This window comes from Lethenteron reissneri, chromosome 9, assembly GCF_015708825.2.
Source record: "Lethenteron reissneri isolate LAM-NWPU_2019-01 chromosome 9, ASM1570882v1, whole genome shotgun sequence".
NCBI lineage: Eukaryota > Metazoa > Chordata > Hyperoartia > Petromyzontiformes > Petromyzontidae > Lethenteron > Lethenteron reissneri.
In genome coordinates this window covers 8373987-8399369 of record NC_083787.1, presented here as the reverse complement: position 1 = coordinate 8399369, position 25383 = coordinate 8373987, and the positions used below count along the sequence as shown (strand labels likewise).

At 42.8% G+C, this 25383-nt stretch overlaps 1 protein-coding gene across 1 annotated transcript; it reads right to left on the bottom strand.

Annotated features, from left to right (window-relative positions):
* Window positions 1-209: 209 nt before the first annotated feature.
* LOC133340355 (uncharacterized protein C14orf93-like) lies at window positions 210-25076 on the bottom strand. Its single transcript, XM_061548498.1, is given in 8 exon segments — window positions 210-401; window positions 403-704; window positions 4898-5017; window positions 6281-6378; window positions 8845-8906; window positions 10135-10751; window positions 17782-18229; window positions 24853-25076. Coding segments are annotated over 7 exon segments (1824 nt in total). The 5' UTR covers window positions 18215-18229; window positions 24853-25076.
* Window positions 25077-25383: the final 307 nt, after the last annotated feature.

The following is a 25383-nucleotide window of genomic DNA, read 5'->3' as shown; positions in this document are numbered from 1 at the left end:
ATAAATCGTTATATCCCTATTGGTTTGAGTTCGAAGGAGAGTGAGCATTGTGGCTAGTGTTTGGTTGATTAGTTAGGGTTAGGAATAGCTCTGGAACACGAGTGCCTGGTTGGCTCGAAAGCTCCGACCCCGAACAGTTTTTGCCACTCGCTCCAATGGACTAGCGGGGGGGCGCCTTTTCCTCTCCGTTCGCTCTCCACTCCCGCGGCTCACAGCGCGCACGGTCGGTCAGCATGCTCCGACAGGTCCCTCTCCTCCTTGACTTCCATGCCGTCGTCATGGGGGTCCCCGTGCTGCTCCTCGTCGCCGTAGCCGTGGGCGCCGTCCGGGTCGTCGTCGCACAGCTCCGAAGGGTCGTCGCTGAGAGGGAACGAGATGACGCCGTGCTGGTCGATGACGGGGGCCCGGCGGCAGCGTGTCGTCCAGGCACACCAGGTGCGGCGCCAGGCGGTAGGCCTCGTGCGACGCGGCACGCTCCGACGGCGGGCCCAGCACGCGGTTGGGCTTGGCGCCGTGACGCGACGCCGCGTCCAGCCGCCGGCAAAGGTCGGTGAGCGCCGGCGTGCGGAAGCGAGGGGGCCGCGCCACCCACACGCCGGGCTCCACGGCGCTGTCCTCCTCGTCCGACATGAGCTCCTCCGTCACGCCGGCCCACAGCTGCTGGTCCTCCGGTGGGAACAGCTTCACCGTTGACGTGCGGTTTCGAAGAGCTGTGAGTTCCCCACGCAAGCGGCAAAGACAGTGATAGAATAACATGAACAACATGCCGCAAGTGGGGTGATGCTTTAAAAAAAGATAAAAGAAGCCATGTTCTATTCACTGCTAGATGAAGATCTCCCCAAGCCGTCGCCATCTCTCAGTCTCGTGATACGGCAATCTAGCTCCTGCACATGAGCTCATTTAATCGCCCCATCTTCATGGTGGATGTACTCTCATTTTATCTCCTTTGGCTGCTACTCTGACGTTAGTCTGGACCAATAGTCATCCTGTCGTACGCAAGCCCGCTTGTTTTTCTTCACAGTCAATATGAAGTCTCTAACTTGCAATTTTTTCTGAGGTCCTCTTCCTGCCTAATTCCAAGGATGTACCTCTCCATTCGTCTTTTCACACTTTTTCACATTTTGTTCCACACTTAACTGCCAGGTTACCAAACAAAACTAAAACTACTCTGTCGGTATTTTTACGTAACGCTTCTTGGTAATGTTGTCCGTTTTTAATTACCACACCCACTGAAGTTGGCTTACAACATCTGCCACATCACCTGTGAATGCCGTGATGGAAGCATGCACTTGCTAAGAAAAAGAGTATCTATGGCCGACCCGTTATTACAGTACAGTAATTGTTTAGCCAGGTAAGAACTCACGAGACCAGGATAAGAGTTTCAGGCTTCACCTAAAAGAAACCTCACCACAGAAATTTAGACTGAGGGCATCATTAAGATCGCAGAAGTCCTGGAGCTTCTCTCTGAGAGTGACCCGGATTGGAAGCAGAGCAGCTCATCCAACCTCGTCTCCCACCGCTGCCATGTAGGAGTACAATAGAATGCACTCGTGACCATAGTACATAATACTTACTGTTGTTATTCGATACATTGTTTTAGTTATTAAATGTTTAATCTGAATTATTGGATAAATTACTAATCCCCCAATGAAGCCGTCCTATATTGCTCATACGAAAGACATAATGACCCCTTTTAAAGCTGATTCGATTAGCACTCACTTCCCCAGGAATGCATCTTGAGCGCTAAGCAAGGGTCTCACTGTGTTAGTATTATTGCCAATGTCTGTTGTCTATTAAGGCCAGCAAAGGATGCAAGGCTGTCGTGTGGCAAGAACCCCCCTGCCTCCAGCATGTGTCCGCTTATCACTGCTGTTGAAGAAAACAAAGAAATAAGATAATGCACAGCACAAGCTGCTCCGTTCAGGTCAATGTGACCTGGGAAGGCCAATGCAAGGCACGCACTGTGCATGCTTCAGTTCGCACTGGTGTGCAGCCACAGGTCAGCAGGGTTTTTAGCACACTGTGTCAACAACACAGCAACTTGTCCCAACCATGAACAACAAACGTTACAAACATATCTGGCATATTTGACATATTATAAAAAAAACCCTCCTTTTCATCTTGGGCAGACTGCCTGTGTCTATTGCTATGAGCGAAGAACTTTTAAGATCGGCACTTGCACATGGTGGAGTGGTGTGACCAACACCACAAACGCCATCCGCCCTTGGTCTGGAACATGTCAGTGATGACATATCACCAGCGGATACTAACTTTGTGATGAGTCATCCTAGGAAAGGATGGCTTTGATTAGGAGAACAATTCCCACAACTGTATTTGTGTGACCTAGAAATGAACCTAGATGACTGGCGATAGCAGCATATTATGCTAACCAGTGAAACACACACACACACAAAGTCATACAAGTACATAAAACACAATTAACATTTTGACAGTTCATCCACTATACTTGTTACGTGCCTAGCACTGTACACATTACTGGAATTGCAACACTCGGATTCAGACGCAGGATGTGAACCATGACATTTTTTGTTGACACAGTCACCTATTGAGCAGGTGTGCCCTTGTGAAAGTCACAACCGAAAAGAATGTAAGTCCTTCTGAGTCTGAAAGAGAAGTGCACAGATGCCAAGCTCCAACACTTATTAACCTGACACGCAAACACAATGGAGAGTGTATACACGCATACAGAGATCAACAGCTTAGTCTTACTGTCTGTTATCAAGCACGAAGAAATAATGGCATGGAAATATCTGACCACGAAGTTGAGTCTTCAACCATGGTAATTTAATCTCCGGACGTTTCAAAAGCCAATCATTCGACCTTGAAATCCTGCCAGGCCATGCGCCATTACCAGTCCCTCCAGAAAAACGCGGAGTTTTTTGGTGATTGTTGCGGGCAAAAATCGTTGATTATGCGGCACGTTTTCTTAAAAAATGCGATGGAATATGCGGAATATTTATGCAATTTTACGCGATTAAATTGCGGGAACTTGCAAAAACTGCGGTTTGATGAAAAAAAGAGAAAAAAAAGTGATTCCTCCAACACCCTATTCACTAGGCTACTACTTTAATGTAAAGAGTCATTTCTTCTTACTTCCTATGATAAGCAAGCATACTACATCACAGAAAGTGCTGGGAATATTTAAGTTCTCATCTTGTTTTATTTCAGACCTTAACAACAGATGGCTCAAACTTACTAAACATTGAGTCGAACAAGTTCTGTAGCTTTACAAAATGAATATGCTACAACTTCTGTAAAAATGAATAAATAAAATAGTAAAAAATAAAATGTGTGCTTCCTGTTTTACAGAGGTAGCTATACAAAACAGACATCTTCTGTTAAAATAAGTGTTTTCAGTGCACAGTAACGTAAGCAATAACAGTAACAGTACAGTCTTACAGTAATGTAAATTTACATACTACTAACAAAAAAGTGCAATCTTACAACTGTAAAGTTGCATAAACTCCTGAATAAAACTAACTACGTAGCCTCTAACACTTCATAACGTTCCATGGCAACAGGGGAAATGGCTGCGCTTGTGTGAAGTAAACGCACATTTTTCAACTTTCTGCTAAGATATATGTGACTTTTTCCAACGAAAATGCGGGGATTATGAAATCATGCAAGCCCGCATATTTTGCGCGCGGAAATCTGCAATTTATGCGGCAAAAGTGCGGCGTATTTGAAAAAACGCGCCCCCCGCATAAATATGCGGACTTTGGCTGATTTTGCGTGGAATCTTGCGATCGCATAATCGCGTTTTTCTGGAGGGACTGCATTACGCAGGGTTAACTGCTCAGGTGTTCCTGATAATGCCCATGCTGATGTAGTACATGGCCATGAACTGAGTCACCGTAACCATACAACGGTTCAATAACCACAACACCACAGTGGTTATTGTTAGTGTTCCAGTGACCTAACAAGCAATAGGGGGTGCTGACTTATGTTGGTCACGCTTAGCCATTGGTGGAAATGCCACATTCCTATGAAAGGGACCAATTTTAACCCACTTCCCAATGTGGTATCGACTGCAAACTTGGTATACTTATGTCATACTGATGACAATACTATAAATATATATTTTTAAACGTTATGTTTTATATGTTATGTTTCGGCTTGGGTCTAATTGTCCACGGTCAACTAACGTTGGCTGTAATTGCCCACGGTCCCTTACGTTATGTCCCACACTTTTATTTTTAGTCAGTTACAATAACAGTATATTAAACATATATAATGCAAAGTACTTGAACTTAATTTTTTTTTACTTTTTAGTACATTTCATAAAAGCGTGTTTTTAAAAAAGTTTTTAAAAAATATATATTATTCCAGGTCAAATCGCTGTTCACTTCCTACCAAGTTGTGCAGCCTCACCGCGTGATGCTCATGTTGGATGAACCACGGATTGACAATGGATGGCGATGATGAGACCTAATTGAGCTTTACTGGGATTTTAACTGAAACTATATTAGTGGCACTTCTACTCAACCAACAGCCGAGCCATATCCCAGCCATGCACTGCGTTTCGTTGTTTATTAGCCTCAACGTACCCACCAATAGGAAACAATTAACTTTCCGTCACATTCACTGACAAGGAATTATTACTACAAAATCCAAAACAAAGGCAGATGAGCCATACATGCAGCACAAATCTGCAATTATTGTATTTCCTGTTTGTATTGCAAAGTGCTTTGGATTTAAGCATTCAAGAAATGAAAATCCTCACGCTTTATTATTGTAATGCAGTTTGGAGTGGTTGTCCAACAAAAGGACACTGTATAAACATGAAATATAATTCCGCTATGTACACAACATCTGCGAGCCAAGGCGGGCGCGGAACCCGTCTGCCCCGTTTTCGCGCACACAATGCCTGGGGGCTCTCCTACCCGATATCGCCGGCTTCTCAGCTTCTTCTCCTCCCTTTCCCGCAGGCTCCGGTCCGGGTTTTGGGAGTTGCGGTACTCGCGCCTCTTGGTCAAGAAGTACGACACGCATGCACCTGTCGGATTTCAAGGCACGCAAACGGTTAGATTGGGTTTCTCACGCGTCGATGTTACTGCACCTCGCACACGCGTAGCTGAACGTGGCACCGAAGTCTAACCGATGAAACCGCGAGAGAAATCAAGTGCCCCATTGTGTTACTTTCGGGTTGCTCGTAGTGATTACACCTCGAGTAAGAGGTGTAATCACTACGGCAATCATTTAAGAACAACTCGATTAGGTCGCATATCAGGTGGCAGCTCAATCGCAACTTCACACGTGCCGAATGTTCTCTTCAAATACTTTCCGGTATCTGACTAAAATACCTCTCTTCTCCTCTCATCTCACTCTAGTGACCTCATGCCTTAAACTCCCACAACCAAGCCCTCCCCTGTCTTTACACCCAGTCAACCTCCTCTTAATGGGAGGTCGCCACTGCTCTGCTGCCCCTCTTGTCTGAAACTCCATCCCCTCAGCTATCTAGAGTTCACACTGTCACTCCTATTTAAATCCAGGTGTTGGATTCTCCTCTTTCTCCTCCACTAAGAATTTCCTGCCTTCCTCCATGTTTTCTATGCAGCCCGGACTGGCCATAGGGCAGTCAGGGCAAATGCCCGTGGGCCGGTTCATTCCGAGGGCCGGTCTGTGTGGGGAAATTGCAAATGTGATCAGAGTAAAGAAAATATGATTTCTTATTTATTTAAACATTTTATTATCTCGAATGTGTACACTTCATTGCTTATTTACACTCTCAGTTGGCATTAAGTCCCATATTTGGCAGCCACAAAGATTCTTCCTCACTGGCCCATTTTTTTTTTGGACCAGCCCAAATGGACCAATGAGATCGCACGCCAAAATCACGATCATACGTCACATCGCAAATCTAGCTACTTCACAGCCAGAATTTGGGCTGGTGTGTTTACAAATGCCTGGACCCATTTTAGTCCGAGTCTGTCACTGCTTCTATGCCATTATTACTAAACAATAGCCATTTTCTTCTTTCTCTTTTCTACTTCCATACATGCTCTCTCATTTACCCCTTTCAATGGAGTTTCCGCCGACACATCCGCTATAAATCCAGTTAAACTGTCGAGTCTTGGGATGAGGTTGAATTTAAACTCTTTACTAATTAAAATGGCATAACAACACATCTCATAACACTGCCAAACAGAACTTAATTTAAATCGCTCGGCTCACGGAAGCCAGAAAAGAGTACTATCAACCATCTCGGCTTTCCAGCTTCAGTAACCGACGCATGCCATCAGTGAACACTACGCCTCACCTTTCAACTCCTTCTCCGTGTAGTGTTGGTCTGCCAGCTCTTCCCGTAGTCTCTCCAGCAAGTACCGCATCACAGTGATGTTCCAGCCAGACTTGAGTCTGCAGCACACAACAGCACACATGACAGCACACACGACAGCCTCGATTGCAGTCCTTGCTCGTGTTGCACCAGCAGCAGGGTTTTTATGCAACGGTCCTGACTAAATATTTCTAACACTCGTGGCTGCAGAGAAATTAAGCAAGAAAAAAGAAAAACGTGAAAAATGGAATTTAATTTTAAAAACTAGACGTGTTTTACACGTATTAGTTGTGACACTTGCGAGCTGCATCTGGCTACCCCTAGGACTTAATTGAGAAATTATGAACGAGATTAGTTGACGAGTTATGGGTCTTCCACTGTAGCAATACGAGAAAACTGGCTACGTGAATGAAACAGGTACATCAGTTTTGATTTAAAGCTTTCGTGACTGCAGGGATTCATCTTCTTGGTTCTTTCGGTAAAGTCACGTAGTAGGGAAGTAATAAATTAATAAAAATAAAACATAATAAAACAATTCTCACGACGTTTCGGCTGCTTGCGTTGTGGCCGAAACATCGTGAGAATTGTTTTATTATGTTTTATTTTATTACTTCCCTACTACGTGACTTTACCGAAAGAACCAAGAAGAGGTACATCAGTTGTTGCATCTGAATGCCATGGAGAATGGCTGAATATCTCGTGCATCTTAACTCCTTACTGCTCTTTATAAAGGGAAACTACTCCAATGACACTGCACTCTGTCCGAGAAGAGTGCATGGTGATTCCGACATAGGCCAAAAGTTTTTAGTAATATTTTAAATTACGGGGAATGCAGTAATGTAAGGTGAACACCGTGCAATAATAAAACCATTCAACGCATGCACACCAGTCAATGTGTGTGTGCCTGCTCACTGTTTAAGCACACATTGTTGATTTTTAAATGCTATTATAACATCTAGCAATGTATGTTTATATCAGATATTTATCCAGCGACACAGGAATTTGTAAGACACTTAATCATGAAAATTATGCTTGGGATTGTATACTAATTCCTTGGTATATAATGTTGTGGACCTAAGACTTAAAATATCTGGCCAAACAGCACCGTTGGTACAGTGTGTCTCTTTTTAAAATAGGTTGCAAGTTTCAATTCCAATTGAGGGTAAACTCAGGCCTTCATACCTTCCAGAGTAAAACAATTGTATTATCACTTTGTGGAACCCCAACTGTGGTCATCCACGAACCCAGCCCCACCTTACATATGGACGTGCGCGCCTGTAATCCAGCACCCTGGAGGCAAGGATTGATCGAACACACAAGGTTGTCAAACTTTCAAACATGCTGGAATGCAAGGTGGCATAAAAATGGCAGTAGAGCAATAGAGTTGTGAGCCAAGCTGTGATCGCTGTCCACTCATATACTTGGAAGTTTTCTTCCTCCGGTTTTCCTCCCATACAAAAAAAACTTCCCTTAACGAAATTGTTCACATTAAATGATGCCTAAAACTTTGATAAAGCAACAATGCAATTTGATGCAAGTTTGTGGCTCATAACAGCACATCAATTTTCATAACAATAAAAAAGGTGTATAGCTTGCTCGTTTAAGGAATACATGTGCACATGCAGAACTGCAAAGACTGGTCATCTTAGTGCCACCCCAATGAGCAATGAGTAATTGGGTGGGTCTGTATTTGCATGTGTAAACATACAACTCAAGCCCAGTATTAGTGCTAATCCTTGTCATTATAAGAGAGATTTACTGTGCTCAGCTTCGGGAGTATCACTATACCTTAAGGAAAATGAATTCCAAAAACCAAATTATTCTTTATCTTGTAGATACAGACCTGGTTGTGTGTCCCATTCTGTCTCGCATGGGATTAACGTTCCGATAATGTATGTATGTTGAACTTCTTTCGCCACCGTACTTAGCCAACTGAGCTAATCGGAGCTAAACACATAAATGAGAAGACTCGATTGTAAATTGACCTTCCAGGCCATGCTATCACCTGGCTCCAGTGGCTAAATGCAGTGACACTTTATGAAAAAGCAAAGCAGTCACGCTCACGTGATGTTATTAGAGTGTTAAGTCAACACTTATGAAAGTCACTTTCGAAACTTTGTTTTACATTACCAAAGCCTTCAACCTCTCTCTATAGGTCAGACAGCCTGGAACACACAGGTATTGCTTTTTCGTGGTTGCTTCTTCATGACATATGAATACACCCCTTTGCAGTCCATTGCTTTGGGATTTTACAACCATATTTCACCACGGTGGTCAGTGGGGGTTGGTGAAGGTGTGTAGCCGACGTGGAGAGCGTAGAGGTACTGCAAACAAATGCATTGCTGCATTTCCCTCTCCTACCCACCACATAGCCCAGTGGCCTATAACACCTATTATGCATGGCGGTGACCAATCCGAGCACTACCGGGGGTCAACACACTTCACATAAATCTGTACAATGAGACACGCGTAATTTTTACTTCACCAAGTAGTACTTTTTCTGAACTCGTGTATCCTTTAAGTTGCGACCGCTGGTAAAAACTCACCCTTCGGCCCCGTTAAACCTCCGGTCGTTGCCTTGCTGGTTGTGGATCCGATGAACCAGTTTCTGTGGAACAAACAGCAGCAGCAGCAGAGGCACTGCATGAACATTGACCCAACCAGGTAGAAACGAAAGTCAACACAAAAGTCAAAAACGTTCGCGACTCAAGGAAGCGTGCTGTCGATACCGTCTTCGCCCGCCATTCGATGGATCGAAGAAAAACTCTCGACTTTTGAATTTTATTTCCTATATAAGAGGCACCGAGACCACCACCATTTCTAGTGTTGGGTCACTTGAAAAAAATTATTCCATGATTACTCATTTCAAGGTTTAAAAATTATTATGATTACGTGATTAGTTTTAAAACTGCTTACACGTTAACAAATATGAAGTTGATTTAACATGAAAATAAATAACACGCCTTTATGGTAAACACTGTTAGAACATTCCCACTTTGTGTTTTTTCATCCTGGATCATATGTCCTCATTATAAAGTCTCAAAATATATCAGTCTGATAAAAATGACAGCCAAGCGAGAGTGCACTGCAATATGTTGACACAGCCTTCTAACGTAATCCATGTGCACTGGATGTCCTGCAGTCCTTGTATGAACTCATTGCTAACAAGATCACTTTTTTTTTTCAAATTGAACAGTGCTATAAAAATGTATCAGGCCACACGAAGTAAAAAAAAAAACATTTAGTACATGCTACAAAGTGAGTTATAATATGACACTGGTGTGCAGCTACAGTGATTATTACACTGCACTAACAACCTGCTCACCCGAGTTAAATTCCTAGCCACGGCTAACAACCTGGGCACTGGCTCACCAACCTGCACTGACCAGCATGGTGAAGTAAGATGAAACAACCCGAATGATCGACCGGACTTGGAAAGGCCTTCGCCCAGCGGTGAATTGATGAAGTGCTGTAGCTGTTCGAGGTTTATTTCGTCACTATCAGTACCGGCTACGTAATTGCAGCATGTATGTAAACATAAGCCACTTTGTGAAGCGATAATTTGTGGCAAGGTCGCTTATGAAAAATAAGTTATTACCTCAGTAGGCTTTTACTAGTAAGTAAAATTTACTTTAGTTTTGTGTATATTTTGAAGTGATTTGATTACCTTTCCTATACTTTGCACCCCTATCGTGTTTTTGTATTGTAACGTTCTGACTCCTTACTGGAAATCTGTGGAAAAAGAGATTTAGAGTTCATTGGATTCCACCATTATATTCTGATTGTGTTGAACTTCTTTCGCACCGTACGTAGCCAACCACGGCGCGCCCACTGACCGACACGACGAGGTCCCTCTTCCTCCGCCTTGTGTTGTTGCTGTGCAAGCTGCTACCGCTGCCTCCACTGCCCCCGCTGCCCCCGCCCCCACTGCGCCTGTGCGATCCGAACGAGGACGATGACGAGCCCATGTTTCCGCGTGCCCGCACGCGGCGCGACGTCGACGACGACGAAGACGCCGCCGCCGCCGCCACCGCCGCCGCCACCACCGCCGCCGCCACCTGCGGCAGCGGCGCCGGAGTCGAGGCGGCGGTGGGTGCAGACGTGGGCACGGAGGAGCCGGGCACCGCCGCCGCGGCGGCACCGTGGTGGTGCCCGTGGTGGTGCCCGTGGTGGTGATGGTGGCCGTGCGGCGCCGGCGGCGTCATGGCGTGCGATGCACCCAGCCCCGCCGCCTCGCCATCCCAGCTCTCGCCGTAGTCGGCGTAGCAGTGGGTGGCGGCGGAAGCGTCGGCCCCCGGCCCACCGTAGCCCTGCGCCGCCTGGTGGAAGTCGGCCATCGAGTCCACCGAGTGGAAGTCCTTCATGAGGTGGGGCTGCTGAGAGGCATCGGCCGCGTGCGAATCCTTGGCCGCGGTGGAGGTCTCCGGCGAGCTCGAGTAGACGCCGCCCGAGTCTGGACACCCGCACGGCGGCACGCGGCACGTCAACGCGGGCGGCTGTCCCTGTTGCTGCCGCTCGGCTGCTGCCCTCATTGCCCCAAACCACCACCCGCTCGCTGGTGGTTGGCATTTACAATGTATTTATTCTGCTCTTAGAGGTTTACGTCCTTCTCCTGGTCATCTTTGCACGTTTCTCCCTGCCCAGTGTTTTCATTTTCATCAAAAAACATTTTGTAGTCTTTCCCTCATCACATATATTCTCATACCCCTCACTCACTCCTTACGGAATATAATCTCTTAGGACTTAATACAAAAGAATACCTACATTTCTCAAGCTTAAAAAATGTGCATGTCTTCTCAATTTGGACAAAATCTTTAAACATGGTGATACCTGACATTTCATTATATTGTAGAATTTACCATTTAGTGAAACTTCAGTTTCGATAGTTACCCAAGGAATTATTCCAATTAAATGCACTTTACCATTTTACCATCATTCACAGGTCCAAGTGTGCTGATGCCTTTTCTCAAATCTCATATTTAATTATTACCCACAATTAAATTGGAATCTATTCACAGATTTTCTTTTGGTAACTCTCTTCATTCCAAAATAATGAATATCAATCACCTCTCACCTGGTGAAATAAACAACAAACACTCTTTACACTAACCAATTTATCAAGTCTCCCTTCTCAGACAGCTCTTGTATGTTTACATAATGAATATCAATCACAATAAGTGTACCAAAATATTAAACGAGCTTACAAAAACCAAGAACACCCAGTTCAGCTCGCAAAAAGTATAAATCTTGAACTCTTGGCAGACTAAATAAGGGAAAGACAATTAAAAACTGGTACAAAACTATAATTCTTGGAATGCTATAGTGGAGTAATGGTGACCATGCTGGAGTTGTCATGCAGAGGTTGCCGGTTTGATCTCCCGGCGTAGCAGTTGAGACGACGGTGAAAGCATTTACACCATTGGAACCTCATTTGCCAGTAAAAAAGAATACAAATAATATGATAATTGTTTTTTTACCCTTCTATCTGGCAACAAAACTGACACCTTTTTTACAAGGAGTCATGTTTGCATAGACCACAATACCTGCAGTCATAACGCCTTTTGGCATCATCTGGTCCAACCCATGTGAGACTAGGTTCTAAGGAAGCTGTCTCGGGTGTGGACCAATCAACTTCAAGGACAGTGCACATTATCAGAGTTATTTTTTTGTTTGCATTATGACTGCAGGTATTGTGGTCTATGCAAACATGACTCCTTGTAAAAAAAAGGTGTCAGTTTTGTTGCCAGATAGAAGGGTAAAAAAACAATTATCACGACAGTGAAAGTTTCTTAACTCCCTGTTGCTGCCTCTGTCCAGCCGGCAGGAGCAGCGGGTGAATCGCAGTCAATCGGCGGGCCGCTTTTGAGAAGATAAAAATATGGGTACGCCCACCAATTCCAAGATATATCTGGCCAGCGTGGAAGAGTAGGCCAAGTACTCTCTGGAGAGGCTCTCTCGAGGTCGGCCTCCTTCCTTTCCACCAGCAGTGACGTGAGCAAGGAATTGCAGAGATGCACCTTTGTCTTTTAGAAAACTATTCTTACCATTTATACTATATCAAACGTGAAGTGTGCGTGCTCGTTGTAACATACACCAATTGTGTGCACACTTAAACAGTCTACAGAAATTTATGTTAACAATAGGAAACTAACAAAAGAGTGGTTTATGGAAAAGTCAAGGGCATCTGGAATGCATTGGCTCTGTGCCCTTGGCTGTCGTACTCCCACGACCATCGGCACATGAGAGCGTCAACAATCATGAGTTCACATGTCCAATGCGTTCCCCTCCGAGTCAAGGAACCTGCAGTAAAAGCATGCCAATTCCCTCCCTTTATTGCGTCCATTAATTTGTGCAGAGCAGGACGGCCGACTGCAAGAGGTCTGCCCATAAATTAATTTTTAAAGTCCCGCCACAGTTTATACTGCTCGTGATTATGCATCCGCCATTGTACGTCTGAATTTGTAAATAAGAGAACTGAACCACCATGCCGGTTAAACAAAAAATTCAGTAAGAAAATGTGTTGACTGGGTATTGTCCAAATTCATTTAACAATAATATAAATAAGAAAAAGATGTTATTCAATGGTTGTTATTCAACCAAGTTGGAAATTATTTTATTGTAAGAACACACTTACATTTTATGGGTTTTTTTTCATAAAGCGCACTTGTCAAGTTTGTTTAAAGATTTGCTGAGGGTTTCTGCAGTTGTGCTGTTTTTGGGTCATAACACACACAATATGACGCGGAAACACATCTGAGAGGAATTCATTGCAATTTTCCTGACCAAATAAATAATTTTCATTTTTTTGTATTATTATATACTGTATGTGCGTGTGATAAGCTGAAAGGCCATTATGGAATTTTCCTTCGAGATTTCATACACGTTTTACATGCTGTAAATATTAATTCACAGTTGATTTGGGGTTTGTGCCACAACCCGAATCCCAGAAGTGGAAATAATTCATGTTAATTATTATTTTAAAATATATATGATTTTTTTTTATAAACTGTCTCTAAGTAATATATGGTTACATGGGTGAGTAAGATAACACTGGTCAACAAAAAAAAATTCTGGCCTGGACTTTTGCAGCTGTTTTAGACTAATTTCAGGGTACTGATTCCAAATCTGATCTCAGATTTGCTCTATCACATCTCTTTTTTATGCTATCGGCATACCCCATTTTCATTGATTTTACCAGAAATTAACTCTGTCACTTATAATTGCAAGTTGTTGCGAGTCAGTGACTATTTTAGTGTTAAAATATGGTGCTGTATTTTTAGGATAGTGTGTTTATAATATCATTTTATGTAGATATCCACATTTATTTAATATTTTTCTTCTGCAGTTTTTATTGAAAATGCAATATTTGATATCTCAAAAAAAAACTGATGCCAGATTTGGAATCAGCACCCCAAAATTACCTTAAAACCGTTGGAATACCTTATGCCAGAAAAAGTGTGTTGACCAGTGTAATGAATCTGAATGGGCTCTCACCTCTGGTTTAAGGACGTAAATCAACAAATCAATACCATATAGGAACCTCTACAAGAGCCATCAGCTATGAGATCCTAGAGCTTCTAGAAACCCTTCATCAAGACAGCCACTCTAGTCAATTTGGGATGTTTCTTCCCACGATTTTTAGAATTCTCAACATGTTTCTGGCTTAATAAAATCATTCTCACGACGTTTCGGCCACAACGCAAGCAGCCGTCCTCAGGTGAAACCAGGTCTGTCGAGGCGACAGCGTCTGAATGAAACAGCACACGTGCTTGGAGCATATATATTGCGTTGTGGCCGAAACGTCGTGAGAATTATTTTATTATGTTTTATTTTTATTATTTTATTACTTCCCTTCTACGTGACTTTACCGAAAGAACCAAGAAGATGAATCCCTGCAGTCACAAAAGCTTTAAATCGAAATGTCTCTGGCTGTTTTGAATTCTTCACATGTCCGCTAAACTACAATATCATTACATAATCATTCGATTGCCTCCATGTTTTGGGTATTTTCACGTAACCTTAATAACCATTGAATACGAGTCTCAGTTTGTGACACATTGAGTCTTACAAATCCTAATATGCTACAGTTTGGATCTTGAGTATTTCCATTGAGCTTTAAAAAACATAATTACTTCTTAGTTTGATATCACACCATATGATCACACTATTATCAGACACCGCAAGTGTGTGCATAGCATTAGTGCTTAATATCATGAATTATTAAGCGCCAAGTTGTAGCTTCATCTCTTCGTTCCCATTAAAACGTGAATCACGTTTATAAGGGGATATTTAATTTTGACATATTCAAGATGACCGAAGCATGACAATAAACGGGAATCCAGCGAGAGGAATGGCAATGCTAGTGGACGGTAAGAGAAACATAGTACGACTGAAAACATTACTGATGGAACGGATGAGGAGGAGGCATTAAGAGTGGACAGGGAATAACACAGAAACATCAGCAACAGATGGGATATGATGACAATTGGCAACAGTGGAAAACTTCTGCGGAAAGTTCGGGGACCCAGTGGCGTCCGTAAAGAGGCTGGACATGAGATTAAAGAAGAGAGATGTTTTAATATAAAAAAACTGATGCTAATAATACTCTTATTCGGTGGACTATTAAAGCAGCATCTGCTCTACTCTGATACTGTGTTTATGTTGGTTAGCCATTTAATTGTAGAGACGTTTTTACGATATGTATTCCTAAAATGTATGCTGGCAGTGAATCTTTGCTGAAGACACAAATAACAATTTTATTACATAATTTATGTTGTCAACCACAGCATAAATTACGCTTCTCTGTCACAATAAACTTTTTCCAATAACAATTGGAACACATTCCCTAACCCTAATATTAAGTCAGAGTCAAGCATCTCTTCACTCAAATGAACTTGGAAGGTTCTCCCAACCTGTGCTGGCAGCCCTAAGCCAGTAGATTCATTTGTACGTTCCTATTGTGGGGACCAATCTCTCCACAGGACAACCACTGATGATTTCCTACACAGTTGATCATCTGACCCCTTCAAATGTGAAAGAATATGAACTCACAACTTTCAGATTGTAAATCGAGTGCATTTGCCACAGCAATACCCAACCAGTGTTAGGGGTTGAATAGTAGTAATTGCACGAGTGAAGGTAAAAATAGAGGGGCGAATGCTAGGGCAAGAGTTTGCGCTAAAATCAATGATGGATTCCTTGGCCAAGGCGAATTTCAAAGAAGAGCCATAACAGCTACTCTCTTGCCAAGTCCAGAAGTCAGTAATGCACCTGGGGAATAATAAATAACAGCAGGAGCAGGAAGATGAATTTTTATTCGTTGGGGGGGTGGTGTTGGGTGCTGCTCCAAGACTCGGGAAAACCGATGAACACTGTGAGAGTTATGTGTATCATGGGAGGTTCTGGGGTGATGGAGGATGGCTTGCGTTTGAATAAAACGAGAAGGGCTGGTGGGTAGGCACCGCGTTGAAATGTGGACTGGGGGTTTGAAAGAAGCATTCCAATCTCTGGTCCTGGGGGGACACTGCCAGTGTAAGTCACCGTGATAAAGGTGGGGTCATGAAACAACGGATGACATATATTGACCACAGCACTGAACCGCCCACCGCCAACTAAAATCATGCAACTGTGCAAACAGCGTTACATACTCGAATCAGCTTCAATGTTTTAGCTTAAGTACAATGGCCTTTATGTAGCCAGGGAAACTTTAAAAGGATATTTAAAAAAAAAACATATATACTTATCCAGGAAAGGCTTGCATTGAAATATTTGGACAATTTATATGAAGCATGTGGAAAGAATCAAAGTACTCAGAAAATACACAAATATGAGAATATAACACAAGACCATAAATGGGTCACAAGCCCTATACAGTATATGTATGTATATCTCTTGGCCACCTCAGAGCTAGCGATTTTGGAGGCTCAGTAAATCACGAAATAGGTGCGATCCACTAACACTGCCTCCAAATCATGTATATATAGTCCATCCATGGCTATTTAGTTTCATAATTCAGGTTCAGAAATGTCCTGCATTTAAATGTTTGGCCAATTCCTTTCTAGTAAGTATTTTGCATTACTTTTTTAAGAAGCAAAGCCATCATTTAAGTCACAAGTGTGAGCTAAATTACATAGCCATCTTTTACACAGCCAACATTGGACTCTGCTTGCATTCCTTATTCAATTGTAAGTGATTAAGAGCATGGATAAATAACATACTAAGGATGAAAAATTGGTTGTTTGCAAAGCATTTTGGAACAACTCACCATACCTTACAAGCCTAAGAGAGAGTATGTATACACACTGCAGCCCAATTTTGCCACTAGTCTAGAAGTTTGTACGCCATGTTCAATGTCAACCGTATTGTTAACTATGCACATCATACAATTACGTAATCCCTATATACAGAGTTTGAAATATTGGTGCCGATCTAAAGAATCATGATTATTGCCGTATCACTGCCCTGACACTGCCCTCGACCCAGAAATTATTGTATAACCTTCAACAATGTGAACCGATGCTCATGGTTACATATTTTTTGCAGAAAAACCCACTTTTTGTGTTATTTGTGTCGCAGCAGTTAAATCAGTGACTGATTTCAATCATGAAAACTAGACTCAATCACTGGTTGTTTGGTTCCATAGCTGGCTGATCTATGGACAGTATAACTTCATTCAAATATCTGTCACGATATCAATTTTAGTAAAACAGTGAATTGATCGGTTGAACTTTAAAATTATGAAATATTAATACATTTTTATTTCCACTCTTGATAGATTTTCTGATCCAATGGTGAGATTATGAACAATTAATTTATTTACTCAACAGCTAGTGGGACTCATATCAATCAACAGTTCTAGATTTGAAGCATTCGTGACTGCAAGGATTCATATTCTTAGGTTTTTTCGGTAAAGTCACGTAGGTAAAAAATGTAAATAAATAAAAGTAAAATAAAACAAAACAAAAAAATCACGACGTTTCGGAAGCAACACAAGCCTCCGTCTTCAGCTGTCGTGGCTGTGACGGTTCCACCTGAAGACGGAGGCTTGTGTTGCTTCCGAAACGTCGTGATTTTTTTCATTTTGTTTTATTTTACTTTTATTAATTTAATTGTTTTACCTACGTGACTTTACCGACAGGATCAAGTGGAATGAGCAAGGTCGGTCGAGTCAGGTGATTTAAGTCACGTTGTTGGAATCAGGTAAAATGAATCAAGTGGCACGAGTCATGTGGTTAAGTTGAGCAGGTTTGAATAATGCGATTGGGTAAGGTGATTTAGGTCACATGACTTATCGCATAGAAGTCAGGTGGGTAGGATAGGTGGTATTGGGTCAAGTGGCTGCAGTCATGTCGCAAATTCAAGACGTCATGATCAGGAAAATTACATCCAAGTTTTCATATAATTGTGATCAGGTGGCAAGCGCGCAATCTTCTATGGCGTCACATCGAAAGCCCGGGGAGGTGTAGAGAGACAGCGCGCCGTACTTGCGTCCCGGTAGTCGGCCCCATTGGAGTACGCATCGTGCGTCGCCGCACCGCCGTACGCCTGCTGCTTGAGTGCGCGCAGCTCCGCCTGCACCGCCTGCAGGGCTCGCGCATTGGCCCGCTGCGCGAGTGCGGCTGCCTCGGCCAGCGACACGGCGCGGTCCACTCGCTGGTAGATGAGGTGAAGCAGGTGCTCGGGGTTCGACGGCAGGACACCCTGGCCTCTCACGGGCACAGGGGCCGAGTGCTGTTGCTGCTGCTGCTGTTGCGCGCCCGCCGACACGTCTGCCACAGACGGGCCCGTCAGCGGCGTGCGGTCGCCGCCAAGAGCCCCGGCGGCAGAGGAGGACGGCGTCACGGACTGCGTGGCGTTGAACATGGATGTGCCACCTCCACCGGGCGGAGTGAACACAATGGTTGCACTGAAAGACATCGTTTCCTCCTCGCCCTGCCAAGGGGGGCACAGGGTGACGAGGGAAAAGTCACATAATGTTTGTTATATTTTAATGGGCAACGTATGCATGTCAATTCACGAGGTGTCTCCCTTTATTAATGGGCGAATGAGAGCCCTGCACTGCTTGCTCACACCACTGCTGGCAAACGGGCCTCCACTAGGGGGAGCTTTAGAAAGCCTCTCTTGAGGATATTCCACGCCAACCAGGCATATTGTGAGTGGTGGGAGTAACCCACACTGCATCTCACCACCTGATAATTGACTTTAATCTGGTGTTCCAATTTATGTTTGATTCATCAACACGAGCGCAACAAGTGCTCACATGGGCCTTAAATGCAACAGTGGGCCGTGGTCAAAAAAATCCAAAATCACTTTAACCTTACCACATGTGAAAGCATGTTTAAGCAGCGTATCATAACAGTTTACGTATGTGTAAAATTAATGTCACACAGGTAATTTCTAATATACAGGACAATTGTCCTTAAATATCTAAGAAAGCCTCCTTGAGTCTCAAAACACTAAATTTGCAGGTGGGTTCTGCATTGGCACATTTGGCCAATTCTGTTTTAAAAAAGTGCTTGTGGTGTGTGCATTGCTAACATGTGGCATGTTAACATTGGACAATCCGCTGGGCATCACCGTTAAATTCAAACAACGAGTTACTGGCGTACTCGACGCATGAAGGACGCCGTACAACCACATTAAGTCGGGATTGTTGTATCGTAATTCTAGATTTGAAGCTTTCGTGACTGCAAGGATTCATACTCTTAGGTTTTTTCGGTAAAGTCACATAGGTAAAAAAAAAACATTTAAAAAAAATAGAAAAAATTATTATTTTATTTCTATTATTTTTTACTTATTTATAAAATATTAGAAATAATAATAGAAATAATTATTATTTTACTTCTATTATTATTTATATTATTGCGTATTTGTAATTTTTTATTACTTATTTATAAAATATTATAAATAATAATAGAAATTATAATTATTTAATTTCTATTATTTCTAGTATTGTTTAGTATTTACTTTTATTATTTATTTATAAAATATTAGAAATAATAGAAATATTCTTTTATTTCTATTATTATTTATATTATTTTGTATTTATTGTTGTACCGTACTCATGAATCGCGGGCGGGTTCCTCGCCGATTGATTGACAGGCGAGTTGTCAGTAATCTGATGTCACTGTCGCCTCACGTCCCTCTTAACGCCACATTTTACCTCACAGTTTCAAAAACACAAACCAGCCTATTGCACAAAACGTTTAAGGGTTTAAGGGGGTGGGGAAACAACAGCACAAGCAAATGATGCATAAGTTTTGTTTATCATTATAGGCGAATGTGGATATTTTCTAGAATCGTGTTTGCGAAGCGCTCCCCCCCATGTGCCGCGCCGTCCCCTGACTTTATTAGAAAGCGCCTTAACTATTAACACTCTTGCAAGTATATAACAGATACGTTTCGCGTACGTGTTCTCGCACAGCAATGACTGTAAAAGAATAGAAAAAATTAACCGCGTTTTTTTTTAATATCGCATTACAAAAACGCGTTTTATTTAGTTGAGTCGATGTTGTTTTGAACGTCGCCGCTTACCGTAGCTTCGCCGCGTTGCGCAATCACCGCGAGGACTACCTCAAGCCTCGGGCTCTGATTGGTGTAAAAGCGCGGGAAAGTGTCCTCGCCCCCACCAGGTTCAATCGAACACCCCCTCCCCCCGCAAAGCAATGATCGATCCACTGCTGGATATTTAAGACCGAAACAACATGATTTATCCACAAATCAGACTAACGCCTGATGATGCTCGTTGCAATTATTGGTACTCAAATTGTAGTAAATGTTGTGGATTCGCTCTCCGACACACCGGTGTGCTGTACTCGTTCCGTTTACGTGACAAACCTTAACTACTAATTGACTGTGACGGGTTTAACGACACTTTCATTTACGCAATCGAACCTAACAAAAAAGGCCCCCCCCCCCTCCATCTATTATGGATAAGGTCTCAGCTTGTAGCAATCTTTCTCGTGTGTGGCCTTCAACCTCGGATGGTGGACGGGCTCGCACACGTGCGTTCGTGCCACCTTTGGGGCCACGTTACAGCACAGTATAGCCACCAACAACCAAATTGCGTAATAGTCCAGACGGTATTCCTAATTTTTCGATTTGAAGCTTTAGTGACTACAGGGATTCATATTCTTGGTTCTACGTGACTTTACCGAAAGAACCAAGACGATATTCAGAATGTTCCACGTGGCCCTCTGTGTCTCAATGCAACCCCCCCAAGCATGATTCTCTCCGTGCTGTGAAAGTCGCTTTGTTAAACTGAGTTTATTATGACTCTTAGGTTCTTTCGATGAAGTCAAGTAGGTAAAAAAAGAATAATGAATGAAAATAACTACATTATTTTATTATTTTAACCTACGTGAAAGAATACTACTAAAATAATAAATGAAAATGTCATTATTGCGTTATTTTTATAATAAAATAACTAAATTCTAAACTAAATTACTATTTTATAATAAAATAACTAAATTACTATTTTATTTTTTACCTACGTGACTTTATCGAAATAACCTAAGAGTATGAATCCTTGCAGTCACGAAAGCTTCAAATCTAGAAATGAATTTATTATTATTTTTCGCACACTTTTCGGCTTTTGTTTAGCTTTATCCGCACACGTCAGTCATAAATAAACCTACACAAAATTCATCGTCTTCTATGTGCGTTAGATCTACATGTTCCCCGGGCTGTGGTGAACATTCGAAGCTTCCTGAACGATACAATTTTAAACAAATGATGCACCTGCAATTACTCTGTAAATGCTTTCCAACAAACGCGTGTCCTGATCAGCTATTGTGTCCCATTTGCTACATAGCACATCTCGTATAGCAATACAGCTTTACACTCAAATCATGTCCTTTTATCCTGGATCAATCTCGACGAGAACCCACAACTACCATCATCAGACAGGATGCTTTTCAACCCTATTCGGGAAGCATTAAGAACACCACGGTAGTGGTTAAGCGCGTTGATTGCAAAACGTTTCAAAATACAGTACAACTTGAAAGTGTACGTTTTTTTGTTATATAAACTTAACGAAGCTTCAAAGTCATCTTTGTAGGATATAACCGGCACATATTGCCTCGGTGTATGGCTGGCGAGACGAAAGCTACTGGTTAATTTTAGACTTCAAACGTTCGTGAGTGCAGGAATTCATATTCTTGGTTCTTTCTGTAAAGCCACGTAAATAGAAAACTGGTTAATGTTTGCGTGAAGATATACTTTGATTGACGTCTTGAGAACACTTGGAAATATTTAGTTGACGTGAATATCTTGAGCTCAAATGGCATTACGGTTCATCTAGAGGTTGATAAACGAGTTTAAATCAAATCATGCATTTTATCTTCTTGGTTCTTTCGGTATTGTCACGTAGAAGGGAAATAATAAAATAATACAAAATACAATTCTCACTGTGTGTTTTATTATGTTTCATTATTTTATTATTTCCCTTCTACGTGACTTTACCGAAAGAACCAAGAAGATGAATCCCTGCAGTCACGAATGCTTTATAATCAAATCATGCATTTTAGTTTTAACGCCTCTTAACTACACAACTAATCACGCTACGAAAAGTCCCTTGGGGTTGTTATTGATCCTCTTAATCTCTACCCACTGGATGTGTCCGATTGCAACAGGATTCTAATAAAAAGCGGTTATTGAAGTGATAAAGGCTTCAGAAAAATGTGATTAAATTATAAACCGTGTAGCAAATCCATACCGATTATACCACATTTCCATCACGCTTATAATCGGGACATCTATATGTACACGTCTTTTGACAAATGAACTAAGGATGCAACTTAAAAGCGGTTAAGTTCACGAGACTCTAAACCCTGAATTCAGACTCCAGACCACGGCTGACATCAGTGGCAAGTGCCGTCTGAATCGCTTCGGTAAATTCAACCAAACCCGCACCTACCAGCGATAAGTATTGCACATAAGCATCGCCCTACATAAACATAGAACACAAGTACTATTCTTTGGTTCTTTTGGTAAAGTCACGTAGGTAAAAAAATTATAATAGAAATAATATAAATACAACAGTTTTATTTCTATTATGTCGAAATAATAAAAATAATAGAAATAATAATAGAAATACAAAATATATTTCTATTATTTCGAAATAATAATAAAAATAAAGAAAAATATATTATTTCTATTTTTTTTGCCTACATGACTTTACCGAAAAAACCAAAGAGTATGAATCCTTGCAGTCACGAAAGCTTCAAATCTAGAATTAACACAAGTACTCTTTGGTTCTTTCGGTAAAGTCACGTAGGTATCAAATAAAATTAAATCACGACGTTTCGGGCGCAACACAAGCATCCGTCATCAGGTGTGGGGACAACCACAGCAATAAACAATTGCTGAAGTGGATATTTTATAACTACGTGAAGAACCAAAGAGTATGGATCCCTAAAGTCACGAAAACTTCAAATCTAGATATAGACATAAAGTAGCCTTGCAGTATTCTTAGTCGATTGAGTTGTGCACCTACGTTGAACTTCTTTCGCACCGTACGTAGCTAATTGGCGGTGCGCGAGAGATATGGGGTTACTTTAAGCAGCACATTATTCAATAATGTCTTGATCTGGACTGTCCACAACTACTTAACTTCAACCGTGATGATCGGTACAAACTGAGTAATCATTGGAAAGATGTTATTAACCATGTAAAAAACATTTAACTACGCATATTTGTACCATCTTATTTGACAGGTACCATTCTACTTTAGTGATAGGTTTTTACCCTTTCAACTGGTACAAAAACTGACACCTTTATACAAGGCATCATGTTTGCAATAACCACAACACAAGCAGTCAAAATGCAAACAAAAAGAAACAACTCTGATAATGATATGCACTGTCCTTGAAGTTGATTGGTCCACACCCGAGACAGCTTTTCTTAGAGCCTAGTCTCCATACTTTACCGAGTGTTGACATCCCCAGCGTTTAACAGTACTGCTTTCATCTTCTTGGTTCTTTTGGTAAAGTCACGTAGAATGGAAATAATAAAATAATAAAAATAAAACTTCTTTTTATTTTATTATTTCCATTCTACGTAACTTTACCGAAAGAACCAAGAAGATGAATCCTTGCAGTCACGAAAGCTTTAAATCGAAATTTAGTACTGCTTTCTTTTGTTTATTATCAGCTGACACCGGCCACAATCCCGAGTCGATGTGCACCAATTGTTCTATTTTAACCCCGTCTCCCCACCGGTCCATTCCCTGACTACCACAGTCAGATAAGCCCCTCCCCCCTCCACTAGTATATAAGAGCTCGTCTCTTGGATTTCTCTTCACTTGATAAATTTAGCTGTGACGGTCCCACCTGAAGACGGAGACTTGTGCTGCCTCCGGAACGTCGTGATTTATTTTATTTCTATTATCTCTATTATTTTTATTATTTATTTTTTTACCTACGTGACTTTACTGAAAAAACCAAAGAGTATGAATCCTTGCAGTCACGAAAGCTTCAAATCTAGAATTACTTACACAAGTTGTATGGATGGTGATCCCCGATCCCAAGCTCTATCCAGGCTCAACGCTGTTTAAGCTTATGAGGTCTGCTGAGATTGAGTACATTGTTGGTGATTTGCTGATTGTTTTATATAAAGACGGGATTACTGACGCATGTAATTATCTGCGCCGCATCGCATTTACAGTATAATTGTACAATAATGTCCACAAAAACAACCTCTGTACTTTTACCGAGTCAAATGTAAGGGAGATTGAGACCATTTAAATCCGCACCATCGTGGTGAAGTTTGGGTCAAACAACCGTGGAAAGGCCTTCACCCACAACGAGTGAATTTGACAAATATAGCTAAATGGGCGAATCAATCTTTGGCTTAACTGCATATGTCCAGGCCCTGAGTGAAGCATATGAAAGCATTATTATGACGTCCCCATAATGTAAAAAGCCAATGGTAATTTCCACTCTCATATCGCTTTAAGCAGACGCTGCCAATCCGCGTGCATGCGGCTCAGCCGTCTCCGTACACTGGACATTGAACGCGTACAGCAGTGGAGGTCGAGGCTGGGGGGGGGGGACAGGGCGGGGCTTCCTCAAAAGTAGGCGGCGCCCACCAAGGCAACGAACCAATCGCGAACGAGACGAGCGTAGCAAGCCCCTCCCCCCGCCGCACCCACCAATCACAACTAAAAATAAATTAACGAGATAGCCAATCAGGAGCGGACATCCCTCGCGGCGGCTACGCCCCCCCCCCCACTCCGTCACACCCCCCCCCCCGCCTCACACACCCGGCGATCGCAAGAGTTGCATGCCGCGCATGCGCAGTGCGCGTGATCGCCGCCCCTCGTATACAGAGCACTTCGCGGCCGGCGAGGAAATAATAGTAGCGATATAAATAATGAAAGAGCGCGGCAACGCAACATAAATAATGAAATAATGCGGCGAAATACCACCTCCAGCGCACGCACACACACCAGACCGGGGGGGGGGGGGTTGTGTGTGTGAGACTCGCAGAGAGAGAGAGTGCGCGAGGGAGAGCGAAGAAGAAGAGACGGTCACACAAGCCCAATACATACGCACGTCAGGCCCCGTAGCCCCCCTCCTCTGTCCGCAGCTTGATGTCGCCCCCCCACCATACGAGACGTTTGGGGGGCTTCCCCCCCCCCTTCCGTCGCTCTCGTCTCGGTTTCTCTCTCGTCCGGTGCCGGCGCAGAGGCGAGAACGTGGAGGCCAAAGTAGAGGAGTTGCGTGCACACGAAAGCGAGCGCGCGCGCGAAAATGGCCGAATGCACGCGCGAGGGCAGTGGCTGAGCGCAGTGTACACAGCGCGTGTGAGCTGTTTGGGGGGCCCTAGGGGGGCGTGCGAGTGGGCGAGCTGACGGGCTGGCGGGAGGGCCCTCCCGCGTGTGCACACACACGCGGGAGGGTTTTGGTGGCTTTTGCTAACCCGGTGTACGAATCGGTGGGTGTTGTTGTTGGTGTTTGTGGTTGGTTGTTTGTGGTTGATGGACTTTGTGGGGGACGGGGGTTGTTGTGTGGTAGGTTGTACAAAAATGGGTACACGTTCGGTTGAAATTTGACGTTGGTTTTTGATGATAGATTAGATATTAG